General features: G+C 35.7%; 1 protein-coding gene across 2 annotated transcripts in view; it reads left to right on the top strand.

Moving 5' to 3' along the window:
- ANGPT1 (angiopoietin 1) overlaps nucleotides 1-18,091 on the top strand; it is a 250,086-nt gene that overhangs the window by 159,971 nt on the left and 72,024 nt on the right. Inside the window, exons 3-4 of one of the 2 annotated variants that reach the window (XM_060127346.1) lie at nucleotides 3,958-4,079; nucleotides 15,985-16,214. In XM_060127346.1, the coding sequence (XP_059983329.1) occupies nucleotides 3,958-4,079; nucleotides 15,985-16,214 (352 nt within the window). Of the gene's footprint in view, nucleotides 1-3,957; nucleotides 4,080-15,984; nucleotides 16,218-18,091 lie in introns of both variants that reach the window. The other variant, XM_060127345.1, reaches the window with a different exon arrangement.

Raw genomic sequence — 18,091 nt, 5'->3', positions numbered from 1 at the left:
CTTTCAAGGAAGATTAGATGCACTCAAGTATTAAAGGGAAGCTGGATGAAATTATCTAGCTCACTTTCTTTAAAAAAAATAGTAATTTTTATTTTTAAAATTTTGCTTATTTTTTAAAGAAAGAACTGAAATTTTATAGTCCATAAATCCGCAGTTCCAAGTCTTATATCTTCCTTACCCTGTGGTGTATTCTGAAAAATTTAAGCTTTGAAATTGTTTCTTGGGGGCTTGTGTCATATACTCTTCACTTTCCCCTTTGCTTTGCTTTCCTTCTCCTTTCCTTTCCCTTTTTCTCCTTCTCTCTCTATCTCTTTCTTTCTTTTCTTTCTTTCTGGTATATGCTTTTGGAATGTGTTCAGGCTAAAGAAGGAAATGTCTTTTGTCATTTTAATGGAACACTTAGATTATTGCTAAGCAGCAATTTCCATAGACACACGGAAAGAAAGTGGTCAATTTATCATAGTTTCCTGTACAGTTCTCATCAGTTGCCTGCTTTTGAACTTCAGGCCTATTTTAATACCTCAAGGGAGAGAGCTGAAATAAAGCAGCTATTGGGTTAAGGCGATGGGGAAAGAAGAGAAGGGGTTGGCTTTTGTGCTCAAAATCAGCCTGAGATGACCTTACACTTAGCCTGGACTTCTGAGATTTGTCGCCCTCTTTCTCCCACATTCAGATGCTGCTTTAGATTTGGGCTGTTATAATTGAAGTCCAGCTTGATATTCACCTGGCCTGCTACCTTCTCTTGTTACCCTCTGAGCATGACGCAACTTGAAAACCGACTCACTATCCACTGCCTAGCGTATCATCTAATAGCTCTGAGTGCCCCAGGATTCCAGGCCCCATGCTGGGCTCTGGCGGTTTGGAGGGCTCCAGATGGAGTAGTCCTGCCCCTGTGCAGCTGACATCCTCACGGGGCAGAAAGGCAGCATATGAGCATACTGACAGGATGATTTCCAATAGTGATGATTTCATAAAGAAAGTAAAACAAGGCCACCTGATGGAGGATGATGAGGGAGCTCCTCTACAGAGAATAGCCAGGAAGGGCCTCCTTAGGTAAGACATGAATGATGAAAAGAAATCAGCCATGCATCTGGGAAGGGGTGGACATTCCAGGCAGGGGAAACTGCAAAGAACCTGAGATGGAGATGAATTTGGCATGTTGGGGTAGCAGAAAGAAGGCCAATATTATTGGAGCATAATAAACAAGGGGGAGAGTTGAAAGGAAGTGAGATCTGAGAAGTAATCAGGGTCCTGATCACATAGGACCTTGTAGGGCTAGGCCAAGAACTTTGGAATTTGTTCTAATTGTAAAGGGAAGTCACTAGCATATTTAATATAGGAAATGACATCTGATTTGTGTTTTTAAAAAGATCACTCTGGTTGCTGTGTAGCAAGTGGACTTTGTAGGACAAAGTAGAGAAAAGTTAGGAGCTATAGTGTCTCCAGACTTAGATATAGGCAACTTCATCTTCAATTTTGGATGGTTCCATTTTGTTCTCAGTGTTCTCTCATGTTCTTCTCAGACATGGAAAAGAACAATTTTTGTCCTTTGTAAAATAAAAGTTTTGGTATTTGAGAATATCAGGAAGTATGATCAGAGAATACAGTGAATAAAGGAGAAAACAGATTTCATTTAACAGCATATGATATGCTTGATTCAGGGAGACAATGTACAGCACATTGAGGGTCTTCTCTGTGCCAAGCACTCTTCTAAATCTCACTAAAAAATGTAGATGTGTCATCCCCTATTTTATTATTTTATAAATTGCCATTCTAGTTAATGAACAAACAAACAGAAAACTTGCCCAGACAAAAATATGTTTAATAGTTGAAGAAAGTTATATCTTGTGCATCCCTCATCTTTACATTCTCTGCCATTTTTTTCCTCTGGGCTGCTTTTAACTCTGTCTTCAAATCTCAGGTCCTCTTGCTCCTGTGTTTCCTCAAATGAAACAATTCAGGATGGGAAATACTTTTTTAACTCTAGAACACTCCACAAATATGAGTTTTAATTAGTAGTAGTAACTTTTAGACTGGTTTTCAGATCCATATTCATGACAGTTGTATAAATGAATCATAGTAGCTTAAAACTTTCTTAAAGCTAAATGCCCCATCTCAGTATTCTTTTCCCTAACCCCCTGGCCCAACCCCTTCAGTAGGACTGGGGCTAGTCCTGCTGAAGGGGAATGAGAGCAAGTTATGCAAGACTGGATCATATATTTGTAGTAGCATATCCTGTCTTTATTTTAAAATGATATTCTGTTCAACTTGGATTTTTTTACATTAATTTTGATCTTTCAAAATGTTGCATTCAAATATTACTTATCTTGATTATTGAGTTTTTTGACACATCCTTAAATTTTACAACCCAGGCAGTTGCCTCTCTCATCTCACCCTAGTCCCTGTCCTGCTCCCCCTGCAAATACATCCCCTTTCCCCACAACCTCCATTAGCCCAAGCCCAGCCCTGATTGTGTCAGTATATTTTGAAAAGGCTTTTTCTGTGTGCATCTGATATAATTCCAGGTTTAGACCTGCTACAAAGAAGGAGGAAAGTTCTACTGGTGTCATTTTTAGAGGAGGACCCTTTAGATTGATATTGACCTTCCAGAAGGTTTCCCAGGTTCCTTTCAATACATAGTTCTAAAAAAGGTATGGTGGTTTTAAAAATTCTCGAATGACATAGGGAGCTTTTAAAACTATAATTTTACCTTCTTCCTTGCCCTTTTTACCTCCCTTAAAGAAGAAGGAGAAGGGGACAGGACAAAGGCAGTGGCACAGTTTGAAGGCATCTTCTAGGACTGGAATGTGTGTGATGTTTGCTTGGAGGATGGATAAGTTTGGGTTCATGGCTCAGACTCATGTTATATTAAAGCTTGACTAGGGCTTCCCTGGTGGCGCAGTGGTTGAGGGTCTGCCTGCCGATGCAGGGGACGTGGGTTCGTGCCCCGGTCTGGGAGGATCCCACATGCCGCGGAGCGGCTGGGCCTGTGAGCCCATGGCCGCTGAGCCTGCGCGTCCGGAGCCTGTGCTCCGCAACGGGAGAGGCCACAGCAGTGAGAGGCCCGCCTACTGCAGACAAACAAACAAACAAACAAAGCTTGACTAGCAGCATGAGTCTTTGTGATTCAAGATGAGGTGAACATTTACTGTTTCTTGAGGACCCAGCGTAGTGCAGTTGAAAGGATAACTAACAGTCTGTCTTCAGTGCATTCTGGGTTCCTGGTCACTTCATCTCCTCAGATGAAGACCCAGGATGGGTTATTTCTCCCTCTTCTTGGTTTTCTGTGTAAAGCATTAGAATTAGGTCACAGTATCTGGGTTTGAAACCCAACTCTTCCCTTGGTTCCTGTGTGGTTTCTGGCTTCTCTCTGAACTTCAGTTGCCTCATTTATAAACTGATCATAACAATTCCTCTTTTCAATGTGTACCCATGTCCGTGATATGATGACATCTGGAAGGGCTGACATGAACTAACATGATAGGTGTTCAGTAATTGTGATCATGAATCTGTCTAAACTATATCACGAGTTTTTTGCACATTTCTAATTAGTTTTTGCGAGGTGATGGATCAAGGCAGACATGTTTTACATGGCTAGTAGTTATTCTTTGTTACACACAATATCTAAGACCTTGTACTAACATTTATCTTGTACTTGTAATTATCGGAGATAATATATATAAGACAGTTAGCACAGGGGAACATCCTAGGGTTTGAGGAAATGAAAATTGAAATATGAAAATGGATTTAACAACTCAGTTTTCTCATTCAGCTGCAACTTCAATCTTGAACAAATATAATGTTTGAGACATGTAAGGCATTAATTAGTAGAATGTAGACCATTTAATTATTCTAGAAGAAATATTATTTAAAAAGAAAACACCGCTAAATAAAAACCCCAAAATAATTGTTTTGACTCTTTGTAAAGATTGAAATGTTTTTATCTTTTATCTTAAGGTACTAAATCAAACTTCTCGACTTGAAATACAACTGCTGGAGAATTCATTATCAACATACAAGCTAGAGAAACAACTTCTTCAACAGACAAATGAAATCCTAAAGATTCATGAGAAAAACAGGTGAAGATTGTTGTATTCCAAAAATATGTACATTTGTACTTATTTATATCCTCCACCACTCTGCCAACTCTTAAAAAAAGATAGATGTAATTTGCAAAAAGAAAAATACGGAGCCAAATTAATTTTTAATATAAAAAGGAATGAGAGCTTAAGGTGACTACAGCAAGTATGTCAACAATAAGATTAATACTGTTGCTTACACTCTTGAAATATTTCTTTTTATAACTTTTAACACTAATTTATCTAATGTTCAGTTGTTCAAATCTTACCATATCCACAAAAATTAATTGATTCTATGACTAAATCTGGTGACACAAAATATTGACAATTTTCAGCAGAACCAAAAAGTAAGGAAAAGATAGAGCTTCTGAAACTCTGTAACTTGAATTGTCACTCTACCAGCCCTAAACCTTGTACAGAGCTACAAGGTTTGAATTCAGAGATCTTTCACGGGAGAGAAGCAAATTTTCTTTTCAGAAAATTATTTCCCTATAAAGCTGATTCAAATGTTGTTTCCCCCTTCCATTTAAAGCCATTAACTCTGAACATAGTAAATTTCTTTGGTTAGCCTTATAGATGTGTTTTCTAAACTATGAATCATCTCAGGTAAGTGAAAGGGACTTAAAGATCCTGATAGCCAGGATGATATATAGACTACATGATTTTGAAGTCACTGGCATTCATGATGGGCAATTCAGTCAAAGCACTGACCTCTGTAGAACAAATATATTGTATATTAACTGCATTTTCTTCTGGATATTCGGACAGCTTGAAGAAGTTTCAGTTCTTATGCATTATATTGATTTAAAGATCTTTGTGTTGCTACAAACTAATTAAATACCACTGTCTCGGTGGAATCAGAGTTTCCACCATATTCCAAACCAGAAAGGCACCTAAGATGAACTGCTAGTTCTCCTTTTACTGTACAGATGAGGGAACAGACTCAGTGGAAGTGAGTGATCTATCCAAGGTCACACAGCTTGCTGGTGGCACAACTAGGAATGTAATCCAGGTTTCTTTATTCCTAGTCTTTCTCTTTCCACTGTAGCGCATGATCTCTCAGTACTGTCTTCAACCTAGAAGGATTTCCCAACTTTATGCTAAGTGTAGGCCTTAATGACAATGATTATAATTAAACTTTTACATGAAGAAGATAAACCTGACTTTTGGTTTAGAGTCTGAAAGGGGTCAATCCATGTTTTGTGACTTGTATTTCTAAGTCCTACATTTGTTTATCTTTGTACTATGTCATGGGGTAAACTGTATAACTAAATAACTATAAATAAACTTGACAGGACTTGACTCTGAACTGTTTGCATGATGAAATGTTCTGGAATTGAAAATCCTGTTTAAAAGTACCATTTATCCCACTGCATTTTCACAGTAACCAGACACATACATGTAACAGGTATACTTTACGGCAACTATCCCTTGATTTAGGGGTCCTACCATGCTTTAACTTTGTCGCTAAAAGCAAACCCCATTTATAATCACGTTTCAAGATGCTATTGTGAAAGCTTTGTCTAGGAATGAAGAAGTAAAATAATGACAATTTTAACGTATTCTTAGGTTGTTTTTATAATTCTATAAATAACACACATTTATTGTAGAAAAATGAGCAGGTATACAAGAAAATTAAAAACCATAATCCCATCACATTGAGAGAGCTTCATATGTTGCTGTATAAAAAGTATAAATATGTTTTCTCAAAAAGTTGTGTCATGCTATACATACTGTTTTGCAGCCTGCTTTCTGTGGAGATAGATACTTTTTTTAATCAGTAAAGATCCCTCTAGTATAATTCTTAATAACTACATGATATTTCATTTTATAGGTGTAACCTAGGGTCGTTTTGATTCATCTCTCACTAAGTGTGTGGCCACATATGATTTCTCTATTAAAAAAGTCATCAGCATGAATTTACACTCTTCAATTCTCCTGCTGCTGATATGTGTATTATTTTTTGGTGTATGTCTGACACTTTAGCTGGGAGGCCTGAAAGTGCTCACCCTTAACTACAAAAACAAATGCTTTTCTTAAGTGTCACTTGTACTCTGCTCTCTCCGTCTCTTCTTGTCTCTGTCTCTTTCCCTCCTTCCTGCTCATATTCATTCTTTCTCTTCTTTTCTTTCTTCTTCCCCCCTTTCTTCTCCTTCCCCCACTCTCCCTCCTCCTCTTTCTTCTTCTTCCTCTCCTCTTCTTCTAAATATACCCTGCCTACCCTAATTCCAGATCATGTCGGATTCTTTTGTCTTTCCATTATGATTCTTCATATGGCACCTGGTATCATTTCCTTCTATGGAATTCTCACCATAGAATAATTTTTTTTCAACAGCAACTGCTTAAAAAATGTTCTCTCTGTTCCATCAGTAAAACTGAGTCAAAGTTTGAGCTCTCAGAAGAGCTGCACTGCGGCTCAAGTGTGCAGGGTTTCTCCATGTGCCAAGACCTCTCAGAGGAATCTGACTCCTGATCCCAAGCACATACATGCCTTCTGCTGATGAGTTTTTCCCTCACTGAATTCTAATTTCTAAGGAAAATTCAGGTTTTCTTATATATACAAATCACACCATTTATTGATAATGACAACTTTTTTCAAGATTATAACAATTTCATTTCCTAGCAGTATAGGTATTTCACAGTGAATTCAGGGATTTAGATTTTAACTTGAAATTCATTTCTGCGCTCATGCTGAAAAAAACTTAGATGCATCTTTTACTCCTACTCTGCACCCCTTAGTTTTTGACCCTCAAGTATGACATTACCTCACATGTGGTTCCTTGGGGTATTTTTCTATCAAAGTGCTGAATCTCCTGGCATTTCCATATCTCTGTAGTTATCTGTGTCTTCCTATTGACGGGTCCATGTGTATAATGGAGTGTTGGTGGGACATCTCTTCTTAAACCAGGCATATTCTTCCCCGAACCATTTAGAAGAAAAGTGTTTTTCTTTATACAAGGCAGAAGTACCCATTTGTGATACACAGCATACTTTCCCTATTATGTTTATTATTATTGTTTATTTTCATATGTGAAATGGAATTGGAGGAACTCTGCCAAGCTCTTTCTAGATCAACAAAGAAACGTGCCCCCCCATACCATTTAAGTGGATAGAAGGTGAAGGTCAAGCATGAAGCTGTTTATGTAATTTAAAATAGTTTATTGATCATCCATACCTATTCCTTAAATGAATCTTAATCCTCCAAATGCAACAAGAAGCTATTTCTACATTGAGGCATCTATGAAATGTAAGAACAACATGCCATTTGTCGGCCAGGTCTGGTTTGGATCAGCTAATACACTTTGCAAAGGGGATTATCTAAATTACGCTTTGCTTCCTCCCCCGGGAATGTTAGGGGTTGTGTCTGGGTGTGTGACTTACCAGTTTTGAGTATGATGGGGCCTCAGCTGCCAAGTCAGTGAACTGGCCCTTCAGAGGGTCCACCACTTCTTTGGCACCACTTCTTTGGCAGAACACAGAGGAATATTTTATGGACAGGATTATACTACACAATCATGCTGAGAAGTCCTGCTGATTTACATCCTGACAAATTAAATGCATCACTTGTAGGGTTGAAAACAGAATTTTGGCCTCATTAGGTTCACTTCTTTATCCCCTAAAGGGCCAAAGGCACAAAGCAGGAGTAGGATTAACAACACTTGCTCTGCTGTTTGTTTTCCTAACAATCTAGTTGGGGGTGACTCCAAGAAGCTTCCAGTTTGCTTTTTTTAGGATTTCTTTTTATTGGATGCTATCCTAATCTCAAAACTTGGTTTCATTCCTTACCTCAAGGAAATAGCACTTAGAAGTAAGAGATCAGTAACTGGCCCATATAATTGAAATTATACAACCAAGAACTCAAAAAAGGGGAAGCATTAATATTTACCTCACACAGAGGGTTGGTATGACAAAGTAAGACATGTAATTGTCAACTTTTATTGGATTTCTCCAGTATATTTCTGCTCAAAAAAATAGAAAAGAGAGGTAGACAGGGAAGGATGTCATAATGCAGATCCCTTCAGCTGAGCTAAATATGTAACTGGATCTTCTGGTGTCAAGATTTGGTCAGCTGACTGTTTCAAGGCACCTGTCCATCTGTGACTTAACCCCAACTTTTTCCAAGGTTGGAGCATAGCCAGGTGAAAAAAATATTCTAGAACAAATTCTTCTGCCTCACCAGGGTACACAGGAAGAGAAATCAACACTCCATGTGTACAAAGATGGAGGCCTTGGGCTTTCTTGATCAAACTTGTGTTGAATATGCAGAATGAAGATTAGGGAAATCTTCAGTTAGACCATTTAGAGTGAAGTGAAACTACACAAATGGTGGTCATTCTGACATAGTTTCAGCAAAATTATCTGCCTAGTTATCTAATATCAGGCAGGCGAACATCTAAGCCAGGTGCTTTACATACACTACTGCTAATCCTCCAGCTAATCCTGCAAACTATCTATTGTTATTTTCATTTTATATGAAGAAACTCAAGTTCAAAGAGGTCAGGTAACTTGCCCATGACCAAACAGCTGATGTATGGCAAAATTAGCATTCAAGTCCATATGATTCTCTGTCTTAATTATTATAAAACTGTTTTTCCAATATGATGCAGCCTCAGGATTAATTGATGTGGTTGTCAAGTTATCCTCAGCATAATCAAATACAAATTTGGAGAAAGGGATAGGCTAGTTGTTTTTGGCCTACTCCTATACAGATTGTTATTTATTCCTCCTAATACTAGAGTAGGAAATATAAAGTATTTATTTTACCTTGGGAATTCACTGAACTTACTTGACAAGCTCCATCTATCTTCTAGCTAGAGGTTATGGGAAGCTATTAAGTTAATTTTAAGTTGTTGAAGTGTGTATAATTTCAAGATACTAAATTATACCTTGCTAACAAATTTTTGTAATGGAATAGTGAAGTATTGATTTTTAATACTTAATATGCCTAAATAAATGAAAAGTTAAATCACAGTCTTTCTAATCAAAGTTATCCTCCATTTGATAAGTTCTTTACAAAATACTAAAGTAAAATCACAACGTTATCAGTCACTGTTTATGTTGTCAATTCTATCTTCTAAATGTTTTTCCAACCTATCTTTTTCTTTCTATTTACTCTGACTCTGTCTTAGGTCAAAATCCTATTAATTTTTGTCTTAGCCATTGCAGTGACCTCTTTGCATGGCTTACACCTCATGTCTCTCAAACCTATCATCCCAAAGTCTGCTAAAATTCTAAAATTCAAGTCAGATTATTTTTCCCATTTTTTTAGGTCTCCACACACACTAGTTCAGCACAACTTTTAAATCTCTAGATAGCATCTGCCCAACCCTCTTCTCGTTCTCTGTAAGGGACTGAGGAAAGTTCAAGTTCTTTAGCATGGAACATGGTCCATGATCATTATAATCCTAATTTTATAGCCTTACTTTCAGAAGTCTTCTTATATTTTAGAAGTATGGTCTAATAGCTAAGAGCAGGAGCTCTAAGGTCAGACTGCCTGGGTTTGCCTTGATTCTGCTGTAAACAACTCGGCCACATATTACTTGTGTGACATTGAGCAAGTTGTGTAAACTCTGTGCTTTGGTGTTCTCATTCGTAACACAGGGATGATGATGATAGTGGTACATGGAGTTGATGTGAGGATTAACTGAGTTATTGCATATAAAATACTGAGGGCAGTGTTTGAAACACATAATAAGTGTTTAATCATACTAGTTGTTAGTATCACTGAAGACGATGTTTTTTCAGACATGTTTGATGTTTGTCTTGTCTGAAATGCCTTGTAGTCCTTTATTCAACTCACAAACTTCTGTCTCTTCAAAACTCAGTGCAGGTATTACCCCTCCAAGAAACTTTCTGACTCTGCCAAATAGATTTGCTCATTACAACTTATGTGATAACACTCTACCTTGTTTTTTCCTCCCATTACTTCACTTATCCCATCACATTGTAATGTGTGTGTGTGTGTGTGTGTGTGTGTATCTCTACTACTGGGCTGTGACCTTCTGGAACACAGAGACTGTGTTTTATTTATTTCTGTCTTCATGCTCCCAGGCACAGTTCTCTACACATAGTATATAGAGTATTAAATGCTTTTTGAATGTTGACTGATGAACTGGCAAATGAACTGGCAAATATCCCAATAAATGTCATTTATCTATGTACACAGAAACACACATACAATTTAAAAAATATTTTAATGGAAAACAGATCACATAGTTTACATTAAATATTGTAAACATATTCATTGTTCTTAACATAAATAAAATACAGATGGCTTTTATACCACTATTCTGCATCCCCAAAAGCACATTGCATGGCAGCCAAGGTTATCAGTGCACATTTTGAGTTCACTAATTCAACCCAATTTTTTCATCTCTAGACAGCATCTTCTCAGACCATTCTAGACTCATGACTGTTTACCACATCACTCTGATTGATAAAAAAATCAACACAAACTTAACTGATATAAATTTTAAATTTTATAGAAGTGTATAAATTGAAATTCAGAGTCCCAAATTCCGTATTCCTCCACCTCCTGCAGAGAATCATCATTAACAGATTGGCAGTTCGGTGCCTATTCTTCCAGACTTCTTAATGAATATACTAATTATACATGTGTATATGGAGTGTGCATGTTTATCTGTGTGCTTACAGAGATACACACCCATATACAATTACACATATGCACAAGTACATATTTAAATCATATATGTGTATGTGTATAGATTGTAACTATTTTTAAGATGCTGGGGTTTTGTACTTTATAACAATTTATCATAGATATATTACACATGTAGCTGTATACACATATAACTCATTCATTGCTCGAGATGCACCAAAATTTACAATTTAGTAGATCTTTTATGTGATTATTTTAAATTTTCAAAGATATTAACAAATTATCTGCAAATTTGACATTCTCCCCAAGTGTGCATGGGCTTTCTGGCTTCCCCAAACCTTGCTAGCCATTTGATTAATCTTGTCTACCCGAGAGGTAATGTTGTGCATCTTTTCCTGGTTATTGACCATTTGCATTCTTCTTCTGTGACTAGCCTATTCATGTATGTTTCTCATTTTTCTATTAGATTGTTTATCTAATATCTTTATTTCCTCATATAAGCTCTTTAATGGATGTTAAAATTTTGTTGTATATGTTGTAAATATTTTCTCTAGTTTGTCATTTATTGTTCAACCTATTTTTTACAGAAGAACTATGATTTTATGTTATGAAGTGTATATATATTTTTTCTTCTTGGTTTCTGGCTTCCACAGTATATTTAGCTTATTCTTATTTACCCCAAACTTTAAAAAATTTATTTGACAATGTTTACTTGTAGTGATCTATGCTTCTGTTCCACATTTGAATCACAGAAATGTTTAACTTCATATTAAATATGAAGTTTGAGAGAAAATTTACTGTGTTCAAGTTAGAAACTTAAAGTATAAATTTAACCTGAACTTACTGTGCCCTTGCTTGAATGGGGGAAAAAGATCATTCTTTAAAACCCATATTTGCAACATGGGTTGACACCATACAGATTAAAAATAATTTAAAAATTGAAACATCTGTAAGGAGATTCAGACAGATGAAAATGAGAAGGTTTCTGTATTTTTTTAACATCTTCCTCCTTGTTTGAGGGCTATACTTATATACATAGAGCTTAGGCAACTGTAACTCCTGTGAATTCAGTTGCTGCTATGTTAAGAACCCTATTGTGGGAAACAATTTGAAAGGGAGAGCTTTTTCTGTGAAAGCTTCAAGATGTGTTCAGTGATTTGAAATATTTCCAGTAAGATATGTTGGAGGAGGCAGACTGAAAATTAGGGGAAAAAGTCAACCAAAAACTTCAAATAGGGCTTTATATATACTCAATTAGAGCCTTTTGCTGAAGTTAAAGGCCTAGATTATTTTGTTTATTTTATTCTTCATTAAAGTGCACCTCTGCCTCAAACTAGAAGTTAAGTGCCAAATTCTATGCATGTCTCTTCTCAAAGTGTTTCTAGAAGGATGAGAAACGTGAAGTATTGAGAATCCTGTGAGAAACTCTCTGTCTTTGGATTTTACGTTCAATTTGAATAGATTTAGGTGCAGAGTGTCATAAATTGTTGTTCCATGGAACACTAATCCTAAAGGATGCATCATGATAAAATTATTTATTTAATTTAGCATTCCCCAAAACTTGACAGTAGAACTCAACAATGGAATGCCTAATAAAAATACACTGAATGCACTCTAGAAAACAGTACACTGGAGTTTGGAATCAACATCCAGGTTTTGGATTATGCATTTAAACCTAAACTAAACTTGCTGCTGAAGGCCATCATAGAGAAAATATGACTACTTTGCCAATTGAATTTAGGACAGTGGAGTTGTCATGTTGTCCTTCAGATCAACCTTTGTATATAGAAGTCTCCGTGCCTAGGTGAGCTGGCCTCTCCCAGCTGACCTGGATAGGGAAAAGTAAGAGAAACAATAAAAGGCCTCAGGACAAAATGGGATATGATCAATATATTGAGTAAGAAAATTAAATTTAATGGCAGAGGAGTTAAGGCAGAGTGATATTTAAGAAAATCTCAGTTCAAATTTTTTTTTAAAATGGCTTGGCAAAGAAATTTTGTTTTTATATGTGGAGAAGATGGATAGGTTAAAATATTGTGAAAGACAAGCTCCCAAAAATAACCAGATGGAGAGCAGCAAATACTAAAGAGATGTTAAGTTGATGCCTTGATTCTTGGCAAAATATAAGCGGGTGGAAGTAGATAGAGATTATGTTATACTAAATCAAAGAGATGAGACACTAAAGCTAGTTTTCATAGCACTGGGTTGTCATGGGCAGATTTCTAGTCTAAGTTAGAAGACATGGCTTTTTATTTTGGTTATGACACAGTATGTACACAACTTTATACAAGATATTTAGATTCTTACCTATAAACTGGGGCTTATAACATCTACTCACTCTGTATCACTATATTACTTTAAGAATCAAAGGAGATAAGGGTTTTAAAATGCTACACAACTAAAATGATGTATTACAACAATGTGATTAGTAAGTGGAGATGGTATATGAATATTTTCTGGCAGAAGAGTTTTGGATTCAAGCCAGTTTGGATATAGTGAGGAAGGGCTGTCTTCCCAAGTAGATAATAACTAATGGATGAGAAGTATCAAAGAAAAGAGGATAGTATTTTTGGAAGCCAGATATGAAGAGAAGATGGAAGGGAGTGATGAGTGGTATCAAAAAGGTATCAGTTTTGCCTGAAGAAGTCTAAAAAGTTGTCATTAATATAAAGGGTATCTCTAGTAAATAAAGTTAATAGAGAATTACTAGAGTACAAAAGTTATTAAAGAGAATCCAAGTGAAGAAATAAGATGAGAAAATGACTAGAAGAGATAATTAACTGGTAAGACCTGCCATTTGGGAAACAGTGTGACATGTTTCCAATTTGCTTATAGTTTTTAATGCGTATTTATTTTTAATGAAATATTTCATTCCCAATCCAGTGAGATGTCTGATATACAGCAGGCTTCTTACTTCCCTGAGCAGTCCCTTCTTTATTTTACATGAATATCTATTTTAAGATGACAGGCTATGTTGATATCATTTGATAACTGGTAGTCATGGTGCATTAAGGTTGTTTGGTGAATTATGAAAATTAACATTCTTTCCAACATGCTAAGTGTATACTCCTTTTACTTGGGAAATGCAGACCTTTTCTTCCACAAGCCAGTGTTGAGAATTTTTTCCTTTGGTACCAGGACTTCTTTGATCAACTTTCCATTCTCATCTCTTTCCAAAATATCCTGAAAATCAAAACAAAACAGACAAAAAACTCCTTTATTGACATCTCAGATAGTAGCCATCTTTTAGTATATGTCTTCTTGAACAAAGAATGCATCAAAAGTAGAAAGTGTCAAAACACATATGCAAAAAAAAAAAAGTGTTATGTCTGAAATAGAAGTTTCTTATAGCTGCTTTTTTTCATTTGAGGTTTTTTTCTTTCATTTTTTTCATTTCATTTCTCTCTAAAAATGAATCCTTAGAGTAAGAATAGTGTCATTTTACATAGTGCTGAGAGCACTGTTGGCACGTAGCAACTAATAAATATGAATTATAACTATAGCATGATATTTTCCAAGCCAGAATGTTACCTACTAATTAGGAAAACTGAAAGGCCAGTGCTCATCTTATTTCAGGAACAAAATGGTAATTCAGAATTTTTATCCAGTATTTTATGACTATACATCCAGATGTTGCTCTTTACATTAAATTCTAAGGTTTCTTGGTAGTATACTATAACTCTTGTGAATTTAAAAGAAAAATTTCCCATAAGTTAACTGACTCTATTTTATGGGCATTTAACGTCTGATCATTACCCTAGGAAGAGAAACAAAAATTATTAAAAAGTAAACTGAGGAAGAGCTAAGGCATCCGTTGTGGTTAATTCTCAGATCTGAAGGCCAAAAATTAATGGGCACAGAAGACAACCTCCTCTGACATCCATAGCAAGTACACTAATCACTTAAACCAGTGGGTGGGTAAACTTTTTAACCAGTAAAAAGGCTTTTGGTTGTATTTTGTTTAGTTTTGTTTGTTTTTTAACTACTAACTTTTCCAGCAGCAAGTTATTGACACAGAAGAAAACACTATAAGACAATGAATCATGCCTGCTCCTTTAGAGGTACTCTCATCCTACTCTGACTTCCTTGCCTGAATTTTTCATTTCCAAAATACTCTTTAAAAAATATAAATAACCGTCACATTTTCCCCAAATCACTATACATTTTATGATTTAAGTATTAAGTTTAAAACATTCCCTAGTGTCCCCTTTTTGAAAACTTATAGGAATGATTCAGTGCTATATTTCTCCAAGGTAAATTAAGTGCCCAATCTGGTATGTTACATTTGAATAACACCTTGTAAACTAAGGACTGGTTGAACCTTCTGAAAATGGAACTGAGAAAACTGAATAAGGCTTTTCTCTGAGGGATACTAGTATATTATACACTCTATAAAATGTAAATGCTTTTTATTCCCAGTCAGTTGCTAGGATCCAAGAGTGCTTCTGCATTCTCTATCATTTTTAATGTGTAATAAGCAAAGGGAGTATCCTGTGAAGAGTTCTGAGAGAAGGACGGCTCTCAGTTGAAGACTGCATCACTCTGAGCAAAGCTTCGCAAGTTCTTTTGTAAGACCATGCCACCAGCCTAACACGGTCTTCCTTTTCGGAACCAAGTATTCAGTGATGTGGAACTTGCAGTGCCTTTAGGCCTTATCCTAAAGCTTAGATTGAGAGATAAAGTAAGCTAGTGGTTATGATACAGGACCAGATATCAAAAATCCCAAGAAATATAATTCATTATGACTTTAGATAGCTTACTTTCTGGTCCTGTGATTTCTGCATCAATTTGCTCTTCCTTGACATCACGAAACTATTGTGAAATTTAATCACTGTGAATGTTTTGAGAATCCCAAATGAATGAAGCAAAGTAAATATCTATGTTTTGTTCATACATTTTTCTGAACTGTTGTTTCTATTTCTTATTGTACCCATTTCTTTAATGAAAATTATACTATAATTTCTGCAGACAGGGTCCAAGTCAACTATAAGATATAAGATACACCCCAGGAAATAAACATTACTCTAACAATAAGTGATCTAATAATTCTTCATTTCACATGCTGTATATGTCACTCCTCTTTTATATATATATATATATATTTATATATTTATATAATATTTATATTTACATATATATATTTTTCTGAGTCTCTCACTTAAAAAATATTTCCATGATGAAATACCTGACTAAAGTTTCTCACTTTAAATAAACTCAGGAACTAATTGAATCACAGCTTTTTTTATAGCATTTTTAAAACTAAATTTTATCTTCACTTCCTTGTAGTTTATTAGAACATAAAATCTTTGAAATGGAGGGAAAGCACAAGGAAGAATTGGACACCTTAAAGGAAGAGAAAGAGAATCTTCAAGGCTTGGTTACTCGTCAAACATATATAATCCAGGAACTGGAGAAACAACTGAACAGAGCCACCACCAATAACAGTGTCCTTCAGAAGCAGCAGCTGGAGCTGATGGACACAGTGCATAACCTTGTCAACCTCTGCACTAAGGAAGGTGGTAAGAATTTCTTTCTTACTTTGGTATAGTAAATATCTTATTTAATTATGGAGCAAGCAAATATTCAATATAACTTTCTTAGTTGCATCAGTTGCTGTGTAGAAGCAGCAAAAGAACTTTATTCTTAGAAGCATTTCATGAAGTTACACTGACAATTTTCTCATGTTTTTAACTTCAGAGAGAGTATTCATAAGCTTGAATATTGACTTTACAGCATCTTTCTAAAAGGACTTTCTAATTTCTTCTTTTTTTTACTGGTCCTTTAGCCTTAGGTAAAATCTACTATATTTTCATGGGTAAATATTTGGTATCATGATGTTAGACACTTAACTATACAGGACAGAAATTGGCCAATATTAAAGATTAGTTCAGAGTGCTTAGCAGAGTTTCAGGAGAGTTCCCATTTTAAAACTATTTTTTTTGCAAAGGAGGAGAGGGAAGAGTTGCCTGTAGAGAAAAGGAGATATAGAAGTTCTTAATAACTATTATGAGGAAGAAAGAATATTTGTTACTAAAAGTCTGTATTAAGATTATTTACACAGTCCTGTGTGGAGAAGACCTAACCGGGTGTATGGGCAAATTTATTCTGGGGTGTCTTCATGACCGTGGAAATAACAAATCTTTAATGTCACTAGAATATCTGGAGCCATTTAATCATTGGAAATATTGCAGGCCTGTGTCTCTTTAGAAGACATCCATTCATCTGTCCATCCATCCACCCACCAATTATTGAATAAATGCGTCTGTGTGCACTTGTCCACTTCAAGCAGAACCTCACCTGAGCCTCAGGAGAGCTCTTCAAAGTTTGGAGCTTAAGGTCATCTTCTGTAGTTCTGCTCGCTAATCAGCCTTTCTGTTAGTGAACACAGAACGGTAAATGGTGATGAGTGAAAGAGAACACCACTTACATCTGAAAATCATGGTTGTCATTAAGTTGTGGCTTATGTGATCGTTCATGTAATGGTTCAGTGTGCATATGCAATATACATAATTGGTGGCTCCTTTAATTTAATAGTGGACTTGAGCTATCTGAAAAAATACTCAGTTCCATACTCTCATGAATAGATATGAATATAGAGGATAACTCCATATTAAGTGATCTTGCTTTAAAGACATTTCACATTTCTCTATTACACTCCATTACCTTGAGTTATATCTCCTTTAGATAATCTAAACAAGCCCTTAATATACTTTGTAAAGAATATGTTTTAAACAGTGAGTTCCCAGAGCTCCATTTGGGTGTGCTCAGAAATGTGATTGGGAAAGAAAAAACCTGCTAATCAGTCAGAGCCTGACAAAACTTTGAGTTAGAGTCTACTGAAAGGAAAGCACGGTAGAATTTTGCCAGAGAATTTTAATAGAGCTCATGAGTATTTAGAAATTAAGTATTAATATGAGACATATCTATTCTCATATTGAACTGAATACATTTGGGGAAAGATTGAAAACATATTTTTCTTATCATCCTGAGACTCCTGAGACGTAATGCACATGGAGTTGAGTAATTCTTTTTTTTATGATGTTAGAAATATCAAGCCCTGTTGATTCTCACAGAGCTCATATGTCTGCCTGCTTATCATAATTTCACTTCTTTTCTAAGTATTGTCCAATAAATATGTCTTTAAGCTTTTGGAGGCAGGAGGGTGACTTCAAAATTAAAATTCCTGGCTAGTTTTGGTCTTTGGGTGCAGTGTCAGGCAACCAAACATCTGTTCAATTCAAAAAACATAATTTATTGAACAATTATTATGGCACTCCTGATAGATGCTACCCATAGCATCCGCTCAGGGTATGAGAAAAGTAACTGTGTCTATTCTATGATATAGCACATCCAAAAATACTACTACTACAGAGTGAGACAGAAATTGTCTAAT

Source organism: Lagenorhynchus albirostris, chromosome 17 (genome assembly GCF_949774975.1).
Source record: "Lagenorhynchus albirostris chromosome 17, mLagAlb1.1, whole genome shotgun sequence".
NCBI lineage: Eukaryota > Metazoa > Chordata > Mammalia > Artiodactyla > Delphinidae > Lagenorhynchus > Lagenorhynchus albirostris.
The sequence above is the reverse complement of the archived record's forward strand: the minus strand, read 5'-3'. Positions and strand labels throughout refer to the sequence as shown.